We start from the raw sequence: 14,496 nt of genomic DNA on the forward strand, positions 1-14,496 counted from the left end.
ACCTTTATCGCGCAGAGTTTTGCTGCAGGTGAGGAGCTGATACAACGCCGACTGACTCATAAAGCGCAGCCCGGGGAGAAACCAGGTTGTGTTGCGCGCAGACGTTGCCGGGTGCGTAAACTGCGGACGTTATCCAGATTCTGCGATGTCGTCTTCTCATAACTTTCAGAAACCTTCATTTTGTCGAGAAATAATTACGGCTGCAAACTTTTATGATTTATGCGCCGCATTTGTCGTCATTTTCTTCCGCGCTTCGCCCACATACCGTCAATATCTGAGATTAGCAATCTGCTCGCGGAACCGTTCTACATATTCTCACAGCAGGAACTCCGATACAGAATTAGCTTCATGATTACCGTTAGTTAAGAGCGGAGGGATGTGAATGAAGCCTTCCCACTTTGAAATGTAACAAAAACACTTGTTCTCTTGATCTATCGTCTGCCTTTTCACCCATAAACTTGCAGAACTTTGTTTTTGGAGTTTGTGCCTCTGCATTGCAATTGGCAGATTGAAGGCTCGAATATAAAGCGTGATGATAAGTTTGATGCATGAGCGAGAGTGAGCTGTGTGTATCAAGCATTCTGTGGGCTAGTTTATATTCCACCCTGCAGTATACAATTTCTAGCTCATCTGATTAGAGAGACTTCCTGTAATGCAGTGACATAATGCAGCTGTCCGTAGGTGGCCAATGAGAGGATTACTCAAGTTCTGGTGACACAAAACGGGCCATTTGATAAATACGAGAGCGTGTTTGTTAGAATGTGCTGTCCATGTGGTGCGTGCCAAAGCTTAGTGATGGGAGCAGAGGTTGTCTGTCACCCGTCACCTGTCACCTGTCTCTCACCTGTGAGTTCCTGCTGCAGCTGTCCGTACCATCTGTTTCCTGCGTGCCTCGGATATCGTGCATCATATCATATATCGTTTACACATACTCGTCAAACCCACACACGTTTCCAATACAGTCCACCAGACTTCTTACAATCATACAAATATAACTGTTTTATTCAATAATATGTAATAATAATAATAAGACACGCCCACCCGCCCTTCTCCCGGCCTACATATGTATAATTGCTCTAGAAAGTAGACAGGTTGGCAAATTTTGAGGCCAGGAGAGGGTGCAACCTGTGCTCTGTAATGGGTAGTCCTCTCCAAGTACGTCCAATGAGGGATGCATGCAGTACAAGAGTCAACTCTCGCAGGTACATGATTCAGAGCGGCTCGCTGACACTCCGTCATGCTGGTTAGGGGCTCTGTAGTCCGAGCCGATGACGCCCAGATGATGTTAGTCTGCGGTCACCCTGTGGTGCCATGAAGAGTTTGTACGTATACGTTCGTCCGTCAGTCTCCTCTTAGGTCTCCAAGCTGTTTGAAAGGGCAGGTGTATTAAGCTCCGTCTCCTGTGTTCACCATAAAATGGGGGGGTTGGATCTAGGCAGGAAGCCACTTTTTAATCTGCAGTTATTGCCACACTCAGACGAGCCCCGGCTAGTGGAAGACTTCTTTTTAAATTTTGGAAGACGCAAGGATAGGGAAGTTAAGGGACTGGCCTTCGTTTCGTTCGGAAGACACCTGCAGTAAATCCTGATGAAGAGAGGTTGGCTTTCAGGTTGAGCAGGTTTCAGTTAACAACTCGGAAAGCATCTCCAAAGTCAATAGTCCGTTGTAGGAGGTGAGGAGGTCTTGAAAAATCAAACCTTGGTTAACATCATGGCTTTAAGAAAACAATGTGTTTTCAGTTAAATTAATATAAAACCAAGGTACCTCACGGGACATACATTTCAGAAAAATATCGCAGAAAAACGAACACAAGCAAACACAAGGTTTCAGCTTCATACATAATCGTCTTATAAAAATGATCTATTCATAAATTATTGGATCAAGGAAGCACCAATCAGTTCATCAAAGTGACTTTTTGTTTACTGCTGACTCCCTGGATTTTACTGTGGGTAAAATGGCCTTCAGTTACAATTAACATCATCATTTGATAAAGTAATAATAAAAACAAATACAAAACAACAAAGAAAATTTCAAATCTGTCCACAGTCCTTATGGCTCACAGCAGTTTTGGCAAGTCCAGACAGTCATTTCCCCCCAAAGCAGCCACATACAGTACTGTCATCTTTTTTTTGATTGCATGTAATATATACACATATATATGTTTTTTTTTTCATATACTTCTCTGAGATAAATAGTATGAAATTTGTGGTTCATCACAAAAACACAGCATGAGTTTCAACATAGACGTACCCCGGCCATTGTGGAACACGCATTTCTGACTCTTTGCATGCTTGAATTGAGGACAAATGAAACAGAAAACACTCAGCGTCCTTGAGAACTTGCCCTGATTTCAAAGAGAAAGAGTCGAGAGAGATCCAGGAGCATAATACTACTAACTTCACAGCAAAACCAGGTCTGGCGAGCGAGAGAGAGAGAGCCCTATTTGAGGATATTCAATACAAATTTTAGGCGTAAGATCTGTGTATTCTCCATATAAAGTCCAAACAAAATACTCCCAGTTCATCGTCTGCTAATGTCCTCGGTTTCCTCACTTGCACAGGGAAATTATTGCTCACAGCGCTGGGCTATTGCTCTCCAGTTTGGCTTTTATTGAGTCAATCGATCGTTACTTTGCTCTGTCTCTCTCTCTCCTCCACTTTCACACACACACACACACACACACTGAGCTGGAGGGAAGGTTAATAGCCACAGGACACACAGGAGAGGGTTTGGGGAGATTGCACGGGAAATGGAGCGTGACTTTGGAGCACACATGAGGGGGCGTGTGTGCGCCACATTCGTCCTTGTGTTCGCAACATCTCAGTTGGTCAGGTAGGTACCGCACACACATAAATGCCCTCCCTCCATCCTCTGAGGACCATCTTCAGCTCAATCAGCAAGAAATTTGTTCACCATCTCAGTCTTTCCCGCTCTCATCATTAACAAAGAACACGTCTCCTCCAAGAATCCAGTTAAATTATCTTCTAGTTTTCTTTCTTATATAATCTAGCGCCTCTGAAACTGTCTTTTTCTCCACCAGCTAACTTCAATCATACACGTATACCCTCAGGACGTTCAGAAACTCCTGCAGCGTGAACGCAGTCAATCGTCTGCGTCCCAAAACTCGTCTCGCACAGCCAGTTTTCTAGAGATTTTTTATAAAAAGTGCTTATTCACTCGTTACATACACTTTCTGTTACATTTTTAACTTACATTGAGACAGTCGCCGATATTCTCGAACAGCCAAAACATTTCACAAAGTTTATTCAGAAAAGTATTTTTTCCGGTTACAGTTACAGCTACATACTCTTACCTTTAATTTTCTACTTGCGTACATCTTTCATTGAGACGTACATCCTTCTTTTCACCTCCTGACATCTGTCTCGCACAGCCAAACATCTTCTACTTCTATCTACAAAAGTCTTCATCCTGTTACGTTTGCTACACGCTAGAATTCCATTTAAGTCTTTCTCCGCCATGTTTTGAACAAAGTTCAAAGCCAGATCTTTTTCACAAAACTTTGACGTACCCTAAAATATTTTCGTCAATGAACATACAATATGTTAAATTAAAGAACAAAACCTCTGATTTTAAGGAAAAATATAACTTTTTATTTTATCACATTTTATTTTGTTCTTTATCTTAAGAATGTAAATAGGTTTGTTCAAAAATAGATTTTGAAATAAAAGTTGAGAAATGTGCGTTTTGTCAAAGACTTTGTCAACATAGATAAGTTATTTGGTGCGTTTGGATCAGTAGATTTTGGACTTGTTCAAACGTATCACAGCCCCCCCTACTGTATAACACTAAAAACATTAAAAGCCAATATATTTCCGTAAATGGCAACATTGTTTCTTGAAATAAAATTCTGTCAATGGCAGAGAAAGAGTTAAGCTTCCTTTTATTAACAAACTTCATTACACAGACCGTTTTTCAACATGCTTAAATCGTTCGGCAACACGCGCAAACCCTCAACAACATTTGCTTAACATTCTTCTAACTTTCAGTTGCTTTTTTATCCTTAGTAAGCGCTGAGTTTAATTTTTGCAGTCTGGGTGTTCAGAACTGGTAATCAGGCCACAGCTCAAGGACATCAAGGTGACCATGCGACACATACACATGAACGCGTGACCCTGTCCACACAGAACAAAACAAGCACAGAATACTCCCTATACTCAGCCGCTGTTGCCTGAATGCACCCTTACTTGCTATTCACCTAGTCTGACAAAAGTTGCAGCCAATCGGGTCACATCATCTGCAGCCACAGTGGTTGCTATTGGCCAACAAATGAATGATGTCATAACAGCAGGACATAGTCCCTTACATTCTGAAGGACAAAAGGGTGAACAGCTATTAAACAAACACATCCCCACACAATCATTTAACAGAGTCGCATGCCAGGCATGAACAGGAAGTGACATCACCCTGCTAAAAAAAATGCGCTAATGTTTTGTGTCTTGGATGCTGATTCCCATCATGGAATGCTGGTGTGGTAATGCTGATAAATCAACTTCACAAGGTTTTGCTGGTAAATGGTTTGGTAACGCTGACCCAAAGCAGAGCTAACCAACATAAACACATCAAATGAAAATAGATGCTGGTTTCTGCAGCAGGAAAGACACCCAAGGAATTACAAAGAGCTTGTTTGCTCCCAGATCCCTCCTGCTTCCATGTCACAGCACTTCCTTGCGGTTATGTGTCAATTATGACATCCAGAGAGGGTCGTCAGTCAACATCTCCACCCAGATTAAAATGCCCAGACTTTACTCAGCCATTAAAATGATCAACTGTGCGCGCGAGCCAAGTGTTTACACACGTGTGCCCGCGCCGCGAATAAATAACAGAAGCGAATTTCACATCATTCTGTCTTTTTCACACTCCACCACGCACGTACTAACGCTTCCAAACACCGTGTCATTGATCAGCTCTCCACAATTTAAATTTGCATATTAAAATGTCTCGTCCGCGCTGGTTGAACGAGCCGAACGTTTGGAGTAAATAATTCAAGCGATCGTGGTTGGACTGCATGTACGAATTCCATCAAAGAACTATCAAGCAACAGCCCCGTAATAATCTCGATAGTCTGCCAATGATACGGATGCTGCGCAGAGCCCACTGGCCATTAAACATGAATGGAGTTGTCACCAGAGAGTTTACTTGCTTTTCTTTTTCGCCCGCAGGTAAATGTTACATCCGAAACAAAAACAGATGCTTTGGGTTGTGGATTCACTTTAAACTCATCGTCGCTGTCAAGATCAAGTCTGGTGTTGTTTACAATAAAAGACAGCAGAAGAATGTAAATGTAATCTAATTTGGTCTGTTGAGATCTGATTCCGTCCCACATAATGAATTCTGGCAGGTATTAGTCTACACCCGCTGACCAAAAGAAATGGATTCTTCATGAATGACCCAATAAAAATCAATTTTATCTCCGTCATTTAGTTTAAAGCTTCGACTGGCACAGAAAATAGAGGGCAGATGTTCGCAATGTGATGGCAAAAAATGAACCAGCAAGGGTCTCGTATGCTAGTATCAAAATGGGGATATTCAAAAATAATCTCTCTCTCTCTTTTGCTCTCACACATAAAGTCCCCTAACAAATCACTTTAACAAAGCGAAACCATAGGGAAAGAAAGTCAATATATTTAGTGGAAACCTGGCAGGATGGATAATGTTTGTATTTTGCTTTATAGCCACTGAATTTTTGGCAGACAGACATTATGTGTAGGGCTTGTGGGGGTTTAATTCTGAAACATGGTTTTGTATGGGAGTTGTGGAGTCGAATGTCTGTGAAGCAATCCGTGGGATGGTGGTCCCCTGCATTTAGCCGCTGTCTGATCTTGCCCGGTTCTTCCTGCCACATTGCATGATGGGAAATGGAGTTCTCAATAGTAGTCCCTCACCCTCCCTGTTTGTGGCCCCCGTGCTATGAAGCATCAGCTCTGGGGGCCCTTTCCTGCCGTTCTGGTGGGAGGGGGAGTCTGAAGTCTTTACGGTTTTGCGTGGAGGACTCTGCTCAGCAACAAGCGCATGCAGCGAAGGTTCCTTGTACATGGCCACTGAAGGAAATGGAGGAGAACAAAGAGAGATTGATGTTATTTTAGGCAACAACAGACGAACGCAAATAAATTACTGTCTCATAAATAGTGCACGCATTCAGATCCAAATGCAAATGGAAACCACATGTTCAAGATTGTCCAAATGTGAAACTGAATGAAATATTTCCTTCCAAAATAAATATTCTGGACTCGTTTACTCACTGCCATGTTGTTCCAAAGCTGTATAGCTTTCTTTTGTGAAATAGAAAAAGGGATTTTTTTAAGAAAGTACATCCATAAAAAGCTTCATAAAAATGTCATTCTTGCTGTCATTTTCCTGTTCCTTATAACCAACTGACATTAAACCTGATGCAGCAAATCTAATGGGCCATTTTGACTAGAGAACCACAGCGAATGCTAAGATTTTCAGTAAATAAGTATTTTGGTCTTTTCATAAAACTAAACTATAGCACAGACTGCTTTTTGATTCTTTAACAGTGCTTTTTTAGTCATTTTCATTACACAAAAAATTACATTTACATTTTTTTCATTGTTTATTACCTTATCCCACAGTTGAGGAAATTGTCATTTTATTCTATAAAAAGTAATATTTTGTATACCAAGGAAGGTCACATGGTTTTGAAACTGTATGGTGGTGGGTAAATGATGGGTGAAATATCCCTTTAAAGGTCCAATGTGTAATTATGGGGAGGACCTTTTGATAGAAATGCAATATAATATACATAACTATATCTTCAGAGGTGTATAAAGAGCTTACATAGTGAAAGCGTTATGTTTTGAGTATCTTAGAATGAGCTATTTCTATCTATATACACGGCAGGTCCCCTTACATGGAATTCACCATGTTGTTTCTACAGTGGCCCTAAACGGACAAACTACTCTACAGAGTTTCGTTAATACGTTATCTCCTTCAAGAAAAAAGGGGCGAAAACTTGACAATATCTTCGTTCTGTATCAGCCGTTTGTGTGTCCCTTTCAGGCATTTTATCCAAATCCCAATATGCTTTTAACCAAATCTACATCTGACAAGAGACCGTTTTGATCTACTTGTCTTCAATCTATTCAAAAATCTGATCTGACCTTCGATGACTTTAGGTAGAAAGTGTGCGGCCCCTTTGGTCTTCTTCACACGGTTGCCCTTCATCACTTGGCCGTCCCGGTTGATGCCGATATACCACGACCGTCCCGACTGGCTTTGGCGGTACAGCAAAGAGGAGTACGTCACGTAGTAATTCTCGAACACACTCTCTTTGAATTTACACTCTGGGTTGAAGTTCTCCTGTCAAATGAAGACACAAACATGCTAATAAGATCTTTCATCTGAATTTCATTCACATTCATGTGCATGAACACAGTTTGCATGTTATGAACATTGCATGTGTTGAAAGAAAATGAAAACCTCTTGGTGGTGTTTCTTCGAAAGCAATGTTCTCCGGAAAGCAGGAGGTTGATTATTCTATCCTAACTGCGCATTCATTTGCATGACTGATGATTTTAATAGTGGCCCCAAAGGTACATGCTTACATAGTAGCACAACCCACAAATCAACGAGATACTTGAAATGTCACGGCCTAAGATGAAGAAAAATACCTTCCACTTTCCAGCTAAAACTTTAATTTGGTCGGTTCAGAAGATAACCTCGCGGCTTCCATTCATCTCCCCGCCGCTTACAGCTCATCCCACCAAATCGTACCACTGTTGCCGGATGACTGTAACCAAGAGCGACATGTATACATCTCTCTTAGTCTTCGTCAGGGTCCTTGCCCTGTCAGAGAGCAGACCCAATCAGCAGGATTGATTTACCGAGGGCAGCCAAGCAGAAATGGCTGACTGAGGCCTTTCAGCAACCCAACGGAGATTGAGGGAATCGGACGGAGATAGCGAAGGACAGACGGAAGACACGCGGGCGTCTGGAAGAGCGCAAAAGGGTTACGGTACAATATGAATCAGCTCAGCTCGACATGAGTGAAAACCAGCGAATGAGGGCACATTTTTTTGCCTGTCTGTCTTTAGTCCGTGCAGCGCTCAGTAGTTTTTCTAAGAAGAATTGTCTTCATCAGCTCTCTTGGTTTTTTATCTTTCTCTTATTTGATCCAGCCCACCCTCCCTCCAACCCTCCGCATCAAACTAAGCAGCTTTTGGCTCCATTTGATGTCCTAGGAATCTTCATCACAGACTGAGATCAATACATGATTAGCCTCAAGGAATACTAATGACAATCTGATCGTGTGAATCAAGTTACCCATCGGGGAACTGAAGGACATCAACTCGAGCCTCCAACCTTTTAAAATGCGACCTGAAAATTGACCTCTGAACTCATTTGTTCAAAATACATCACATGCTACATAATAAGCTTGTGGCAGCCATTAGGAAATCACAGGCGATTTGTAATTTTGTGTTGTGCTGTTACACAAACTGTGTTTCCGTAACCTGCTTGTAGCTCTAAAACAAAAAACTGAGTTACTACAGTACATTATTTTATTTTATTACAGTCATTATATTAAATGTATTTTCTAAACAAAATGACTATAATTGATAGACATCCATTTCAAAACAATGCATACAAAGCTGTCAAAATGTACAAATTTAATGTAGATAAAGACGACGATCACTTTTACAGATCATAATAAATCTACACAGAATACAACCCAAAACAACACTGTTTCATCATCTAGATTTAGATGTACTGAATAAAAAGTGTTTGTAGGCTACAGTGATGTGACCGCAATATTTAGATAAGCATAATTTACATTCACTCGTCTTATATCTTATATTTGGACATCCTTGAAAAGAGAGACCGAAGCATTTATTTCGCCCTATGGTGGCTGACTGCAGTATAGGTAATAAACCACACCCTCTCCGTGTAAAATAAAGCAACCTATAAAAACAAAAAGTCTTTTTTTACAGAAGTAAATAGGGGACCCTTCATCCATCCTTTTTACAGTCTATAAATTGGATGCGTCCGATATACAATGCTCGCACGCATGGTGCAAGACTGGCTTTATTCTACAACAAACAGAATTAAAGCCAAAACCAAACTTGACCTCTATTCCCAAGCCCAAGTTGGACTCTGACTCCGTCTCTCTAAAAGATTTCTATGATCATTCTAGATGTCCAGCTGTGTGAATTTAAGAGGTCACATCGAGTTATATCTTGATTATGGGGATAAATAAAAAGCTAATCCTCATTGAGGGAGTTAGACAGGCTTGTCCTGAAGGAATAAGCTGAAATGACATGTTGAGAAAGAGGTAATATCCGGCATGCGTGCAGAGAATTCAGATGACCGCTTCAGCCTCTTTACAATGCAGAGCAAATCTCTTAAATTTTCCTTGCTCCGCCCCCTCTCGTCCTCATCTCCACCTCCTCCCCACCTCCCATCATTTTCTCCATCCATGTACACAATGTCGGATTAAATCTCTTTCACTGGATCTTAATAAAAACACACCCTTTTATGAACTTGTGTACTACACAAATAAATCTGTTAACTGGATATATAAACATCTGGCTTTTATCAATAAAAAGGGGTTTATAAACACTTAAGGAACATTATGGAATTATTATGGAATGTGAATGGGGGCAAATTTTGCAGTGAACTATTCCTTTATGCCTGAAAAATCTAATCTTTTTCAATCTATTTGTTGAAGTATAGACCCACATTCAATCCACATCCTTTCATTTTTGTAGCCTAAACAGCTTTATGGTGTGACATCATTCTTCTACAAAAATGTAAATAGTCATAATGTGCTTAAAATAAACATAAAGCCACTTTGTGTTTTAATGAATTCAGGTTTTTATGTTTTTAAACAGAGTATATTAACACTCTGTGTATTTTCAGAAAGAGAACAAAAATCCGTTTTAACCTTCAGACGTCCTTCACAGATGTTTTGGGTATTTCCTGGTTGAGAAAACCCTTAATACAATGTTTAGAAAGAGGATATGCTATGTGTTTCTTTTTAAAGAAACTGTTCCTCTAGCTACTGTATCATGTACTGTAATAATACTGTATTAAAGATATTTTAGAGAATACTTGTAACCAAACAGTTCTTGGCCACCATTGACTATCATAGGAAAAATGACAATGGTAGTCAAGTGCCCCAGAACTGTTTGCTTTACTACATTCTTCAAAATATCTTCTTTTGTGTTCAACTAAACACAGAAATTTACAAATAAATGTTTCCTACTATTGTAGTCATAAAGGACCAAGAACTGTTTGGTTAAAAGCATTCTTTTAAATAACTTTCTCTGTGTTCATGAAAACAAATGAATATACACAGATTTGGAACAACTTGAGGATGAGTAAATGAAGACAGCATTTTCATTTTGGCTGAACTGTTCCTTTAAAAACATTTGTTATTTTTTCTCTCGACTTTATTCAAGTGTGACCCTCATATACAAATAAACACGCAGGCTCATCCAAAAACACGCCCGCGCACACTCTGCAGACGCTACAGGCTTTTAAGCTATGACGTCCCAACCAAGACATTCTGCAAACTTCTCGCAGCTTTTGGTTCAGAGAGCATGAAATTGACAGACGGAGGGTGTGGGATCCGACTGCTGCACTGTTTCTATCTCTCGTTGAAATGGAGTTAATGACCTTGTAACTGCCACATGGCAAACTCAGAAACATTTTACTTGGGGGGGCAGTTTACGGCGGCTGCTGAAGTGCTACAAAGAGCAATCTGCAATGTTTCATAAGGCCCGTCGCACCTTTAATGGTCGTCATGGCGATCAGCAACACAATGGGGAAGATTTACGGAGACGTTAAGCCGGCGACGATCTTCAAGACTAGAAAAGTGCACGATTCAGCATTTTTAAACTCTCTATAATGTCCACGAGAGACCTTCGAAGGAGACACAGCCTGGAGCTTGTTACAGAAGATTAAGTTCGCTGGAGTTTTGCAACACAGCCACTTTGAACAAATTTCGGGGGGAGATTTTTGGTAGAAGGAAACAAATATGACCTCTATTCTGTGTTAGATTCGCAGCATGAAGTTCTAAAACGTAACACAATGCTGAAGACACACTTGAATAATTTATATCAATTATGCTATTTCAAAGACACATGTATTATTCAGTGAAACTTTGTATAAATCCCAAATCCACGACTTCAGCTACAGGCGTCATATCCAGACAGGAAGTAGAGAGAAAAATGTGGCCTTCATCTCAAGATCATGCGAAGCACACAAAACAAGAATTCTCGACACAACACAATTCAAGCTCTAAACAAGTGTCACGCATCCTGTGAATGGAGCTGGCCCATGGCAGTAATTTGCAGAGAGTGAAGAACGGAAATTGAAAGAGAGGAAGCCGATAGCCAGCAGCTAAGTAATGCAAGGCATGCTGGGAAGAAGAATCAGAATAGCCCTCACCAGCATATGCAGCTCTAGATAAATACTGTTAGAAGGGATGTCTGGTTTAAACAAACAAGACAACCCTTATTCAGACAATGTACTACAACTGAGTTACAACTGTGGTGTTGTTCAAATGCAAACAAATTTAGTATATTGAGCATACTTTTTATATTCAACCCTTACAGTTTACGGTCTGAAGACTGAAATCTTTTTAATGATATTAAAAAAGGAAGACATATCTGAAGACATGCTTGAACTAGTCATGGGAAGAACAAAACTTGATTCATTTTATTTGAAATGGATGGCTAACAGTACGTTTCCATTGGCTCGGAGCGTTTCAATTCATTCCAATGAGACCGGAGCTTAACCCTCATGAGGTGCATCATGGGACCGACAGAGGGGCAGAAATGGGGGCGAGAGCGTCAAAAAGATAAGATCTTATTAACTTTATGCAAATATCAAGTAAATGCCGGGCGGCAGCCAATCGCCTTAAACAGTGGGCAAGCCAAGATTATGACGTAAGCTTGCGGAATTGGTGCAGTAGTGGGCTGTGGTCTCTGTTTTTCTCTGAACTGTGCCTCGCTTAATAATGGTTTATTTGCATTTGTCAGTGCCGTTAAAATGTTCAATTGGTTTAATATTTTACAAATAGTAATAATAAAGTGTGTGTCGTTAAATAGCCAACTTTTTTAATACAGTATAAATTAGGTGACCTAATTAGAAGACATCTCATTCTAGAATAAAAGCATTTGATATTCAGATATTTTATTAGTTGTGTCGGAACAGCATATGACTGTTAATGAAAAGATAAAAGTGTTATTAGTTTAGATATTAGTTTAAGAATTTTATTTTAGCAAAAATATACGTCATGTAATTCTTGTTTTTTGTGTAAACATTCGCAATTATTTCAGGAATATTCATGTTTTATTCCTAAACAACCCCTTTTTTGAAGATTGATAAAATGCTAATTTAAAGATTTTTTTTTAAAAAACTAAGTGTTTATATAAGTAAAACTTGTTAAAATACAAACGTGTTAATTTATTTAGGTGACAAAAGCCAAATGCCACTATGCAGCGTGTAGTTATGTGTTTTACATCTTCTTATAACCAAACATAATTTCTTAGCCCATAATTTAAACAAAATCATTTAAGAATCAAAATATTACTACTGATACTATCAATAAAAAATTGCAAAAGGATACTGTTGTAAAAATACTCCTCTACTGTATTATATTTCTCTACAGCATACATTTAAGTTTAGAGGTGTCCATATCCTTTAAAACACTTTCCTCATATGTTAGCATTTAGTGCTCCGGAAATTTTGAATAAAAATTTAAAATATATATTTGCAGAATATTTTAGTATTATATTTAAACGGCCAAAAATGAAAATTATGAAATTAATTACTCAAATTAACATCTGCATGACCTCCATTTTCCCCTAAAATGCAAATTAAGGAAGTTCTTTCTATGTATTCATTTTGGCAGGAGTTACCCTTTAAATGTCAAAAGGTGTAGGTACAGCATCTACCAACAGTGGTATAATGGACCACGATAATCAGCCCAACCTTGACCTTGGTTTGTTGAGTGAGTCTGGTGGTGTCTGTATGAAAGTGGCCATTACACAACTGAAATCCCTGATGTATATATGATTTGGGGCCAGTGGCGTAACTTTTAAAAGTAGTGGGGACAAAGATGACAAAAACAATACTTTAATTAATTGTTTCTGTAATAACTCGTTGGGAATATTTATCATACATAGTGGGCTACTCCGCTTTTCGACACTAGCTCTTACAGTATGTGATTCCCAAACTGTCATTTGTGGCAGGTCACTCGGCTTCTTGGTGCATTACACTTAAAATCTGTTTATACCTATAACAAAAAACGTCACTTGTTCATTGGTTTAGACGTTTTTGTGCATGGACACTGGATGCACAAGCAAGCGCCGAAAGCACGGATGATACACTCATTTCATACTGGCCGCATTTGTAGCGTCGCGGCTCTCTGTCTTCCGCAAACGTAACTTACGAGTGTGAGCAACGAGAGAAGATGAGAAAGCAGCGCATGTCTGCATTTTCCACGAATTGTAGATGTTACTGGCCCCTAAACAATAGCCTACACACAGTCCGTAAGCATTACTTAATTTCTTTCAAAAAGTGGAGGGGACTTGTCCCAACTGCCCCAACTGCAAATTACGTCTATGTGGTGGGCCGCTCCTCTAAATAATCATATCTCAACATAAAGCTCCATAATGAAGCTTATCCTTTATAATGAGTGTGTGTATATGTTGCCATTTATGTTTATGCATCAATTAAGTCTTCCACTTCACATCAAAAGTGCACATATGAGCGTATACGTGTAATGTTTCTTGCTGCTTATACATGGGATAAGTCTAGTACATGTCAGTGGCAAGACACGTCAATGGACAGATGAAACAAATGCAGACTGGGTCATAATCCATTTATGTTGCGCCTGTGGTGACGCTTCACTGATGGGCGCAGAGCTGGTGAGCGTGGGTGGGGTTATTGCTGATCACTGATGGCATTCATCTTTGTTTCAGATGATGAATGGAGAGTCACTGTCAATAAGATTCATGTTATGGAATATTAGGTGACCTGTGATGGGGGTACTAAAGTGCTATTTAGTTTCCAAACTAATTTAAAAAAAGCACTTTGTTTTATTAAATAGTTTTTTAGATTATATTTAATCAAGCATATGTGTCGATGGTCTTTTGAAATGAGAGAACATACAGTAATGGCCAAAAGTGATGTCCAGGTTTGTAAAAATCTTTATTAAAAGATCATATAAAAAATATGCCTTAAAAATTGAAATGCATGTTGTGTCGATGGGCTTGGTTTAAAGGTCCAATGTATGAAATTTAGCAATATCAAGTGTTGAGGTTGCAAATTGCAACCAACGTCTCACTCCACCTCTCCCACTACACTGCCCGACAGGTTTAAAATGTCATCACGTTTTTGCCGCAGGAGATCATGTATTTACGAATCACGGTCTGTGGAGCAGTTAGTCTGTTTAGGGATACTGTAAAAAAACAACATGACGAATTCCATGTAAGATAAAAAATATTTAAT

At 39.6% G+C, this 14,496-nt stretch overlaps 1 protein-coding gene across 2 annotated transcripts in view; it reads right to left on the minus strand.

The window, feature by feature from the left end:
• Positions 1 to 1,032: 1,032 nt before the first annotated feature.
• Positions 1,033 to 14,496, minus strand: part of fgf11b (fibroblast growth factor 11b) — a 47,322-nt gene continuing 33,858 nt past the window's right edge. For both annotated transcript variants that reach the window (XM_056737015.1, XM_056737016.1), the window contains exons 4-5: positions 7,140 to 7,338; positions 1,033 to 6,059 (exon numbers count right to left, since the gene is read on the minus strand). In XM_056737015.1, the coding sequence (XP_056592993.1) occupies positions 5,824 to 6,059; positions 7,140 to 7,338 (435 nt within the window). In that variant the 3' untranslated portion in view covers positions 1,033 to 5,823. The remainder of the gene's footprint in view (positions 6,060 to 7,139; positions 7,339 to 14,496) is intronic.

The sequence above is a fragment of the Triplophysa dalaica genome, chromosome 22 (genome assembly GCF_015846415.1).
Source record: "Triplophysa dalaica isolate WHDGS20190420 chromosome 22, ASM1584641v1, whole genome shotgun sequence".
NCBI lineage: Eukaryota > Metazoa > Chordata > Actinopteri > Cypriniformes > Nemacheilidae > Triplophysa > Triplophysa dalaica.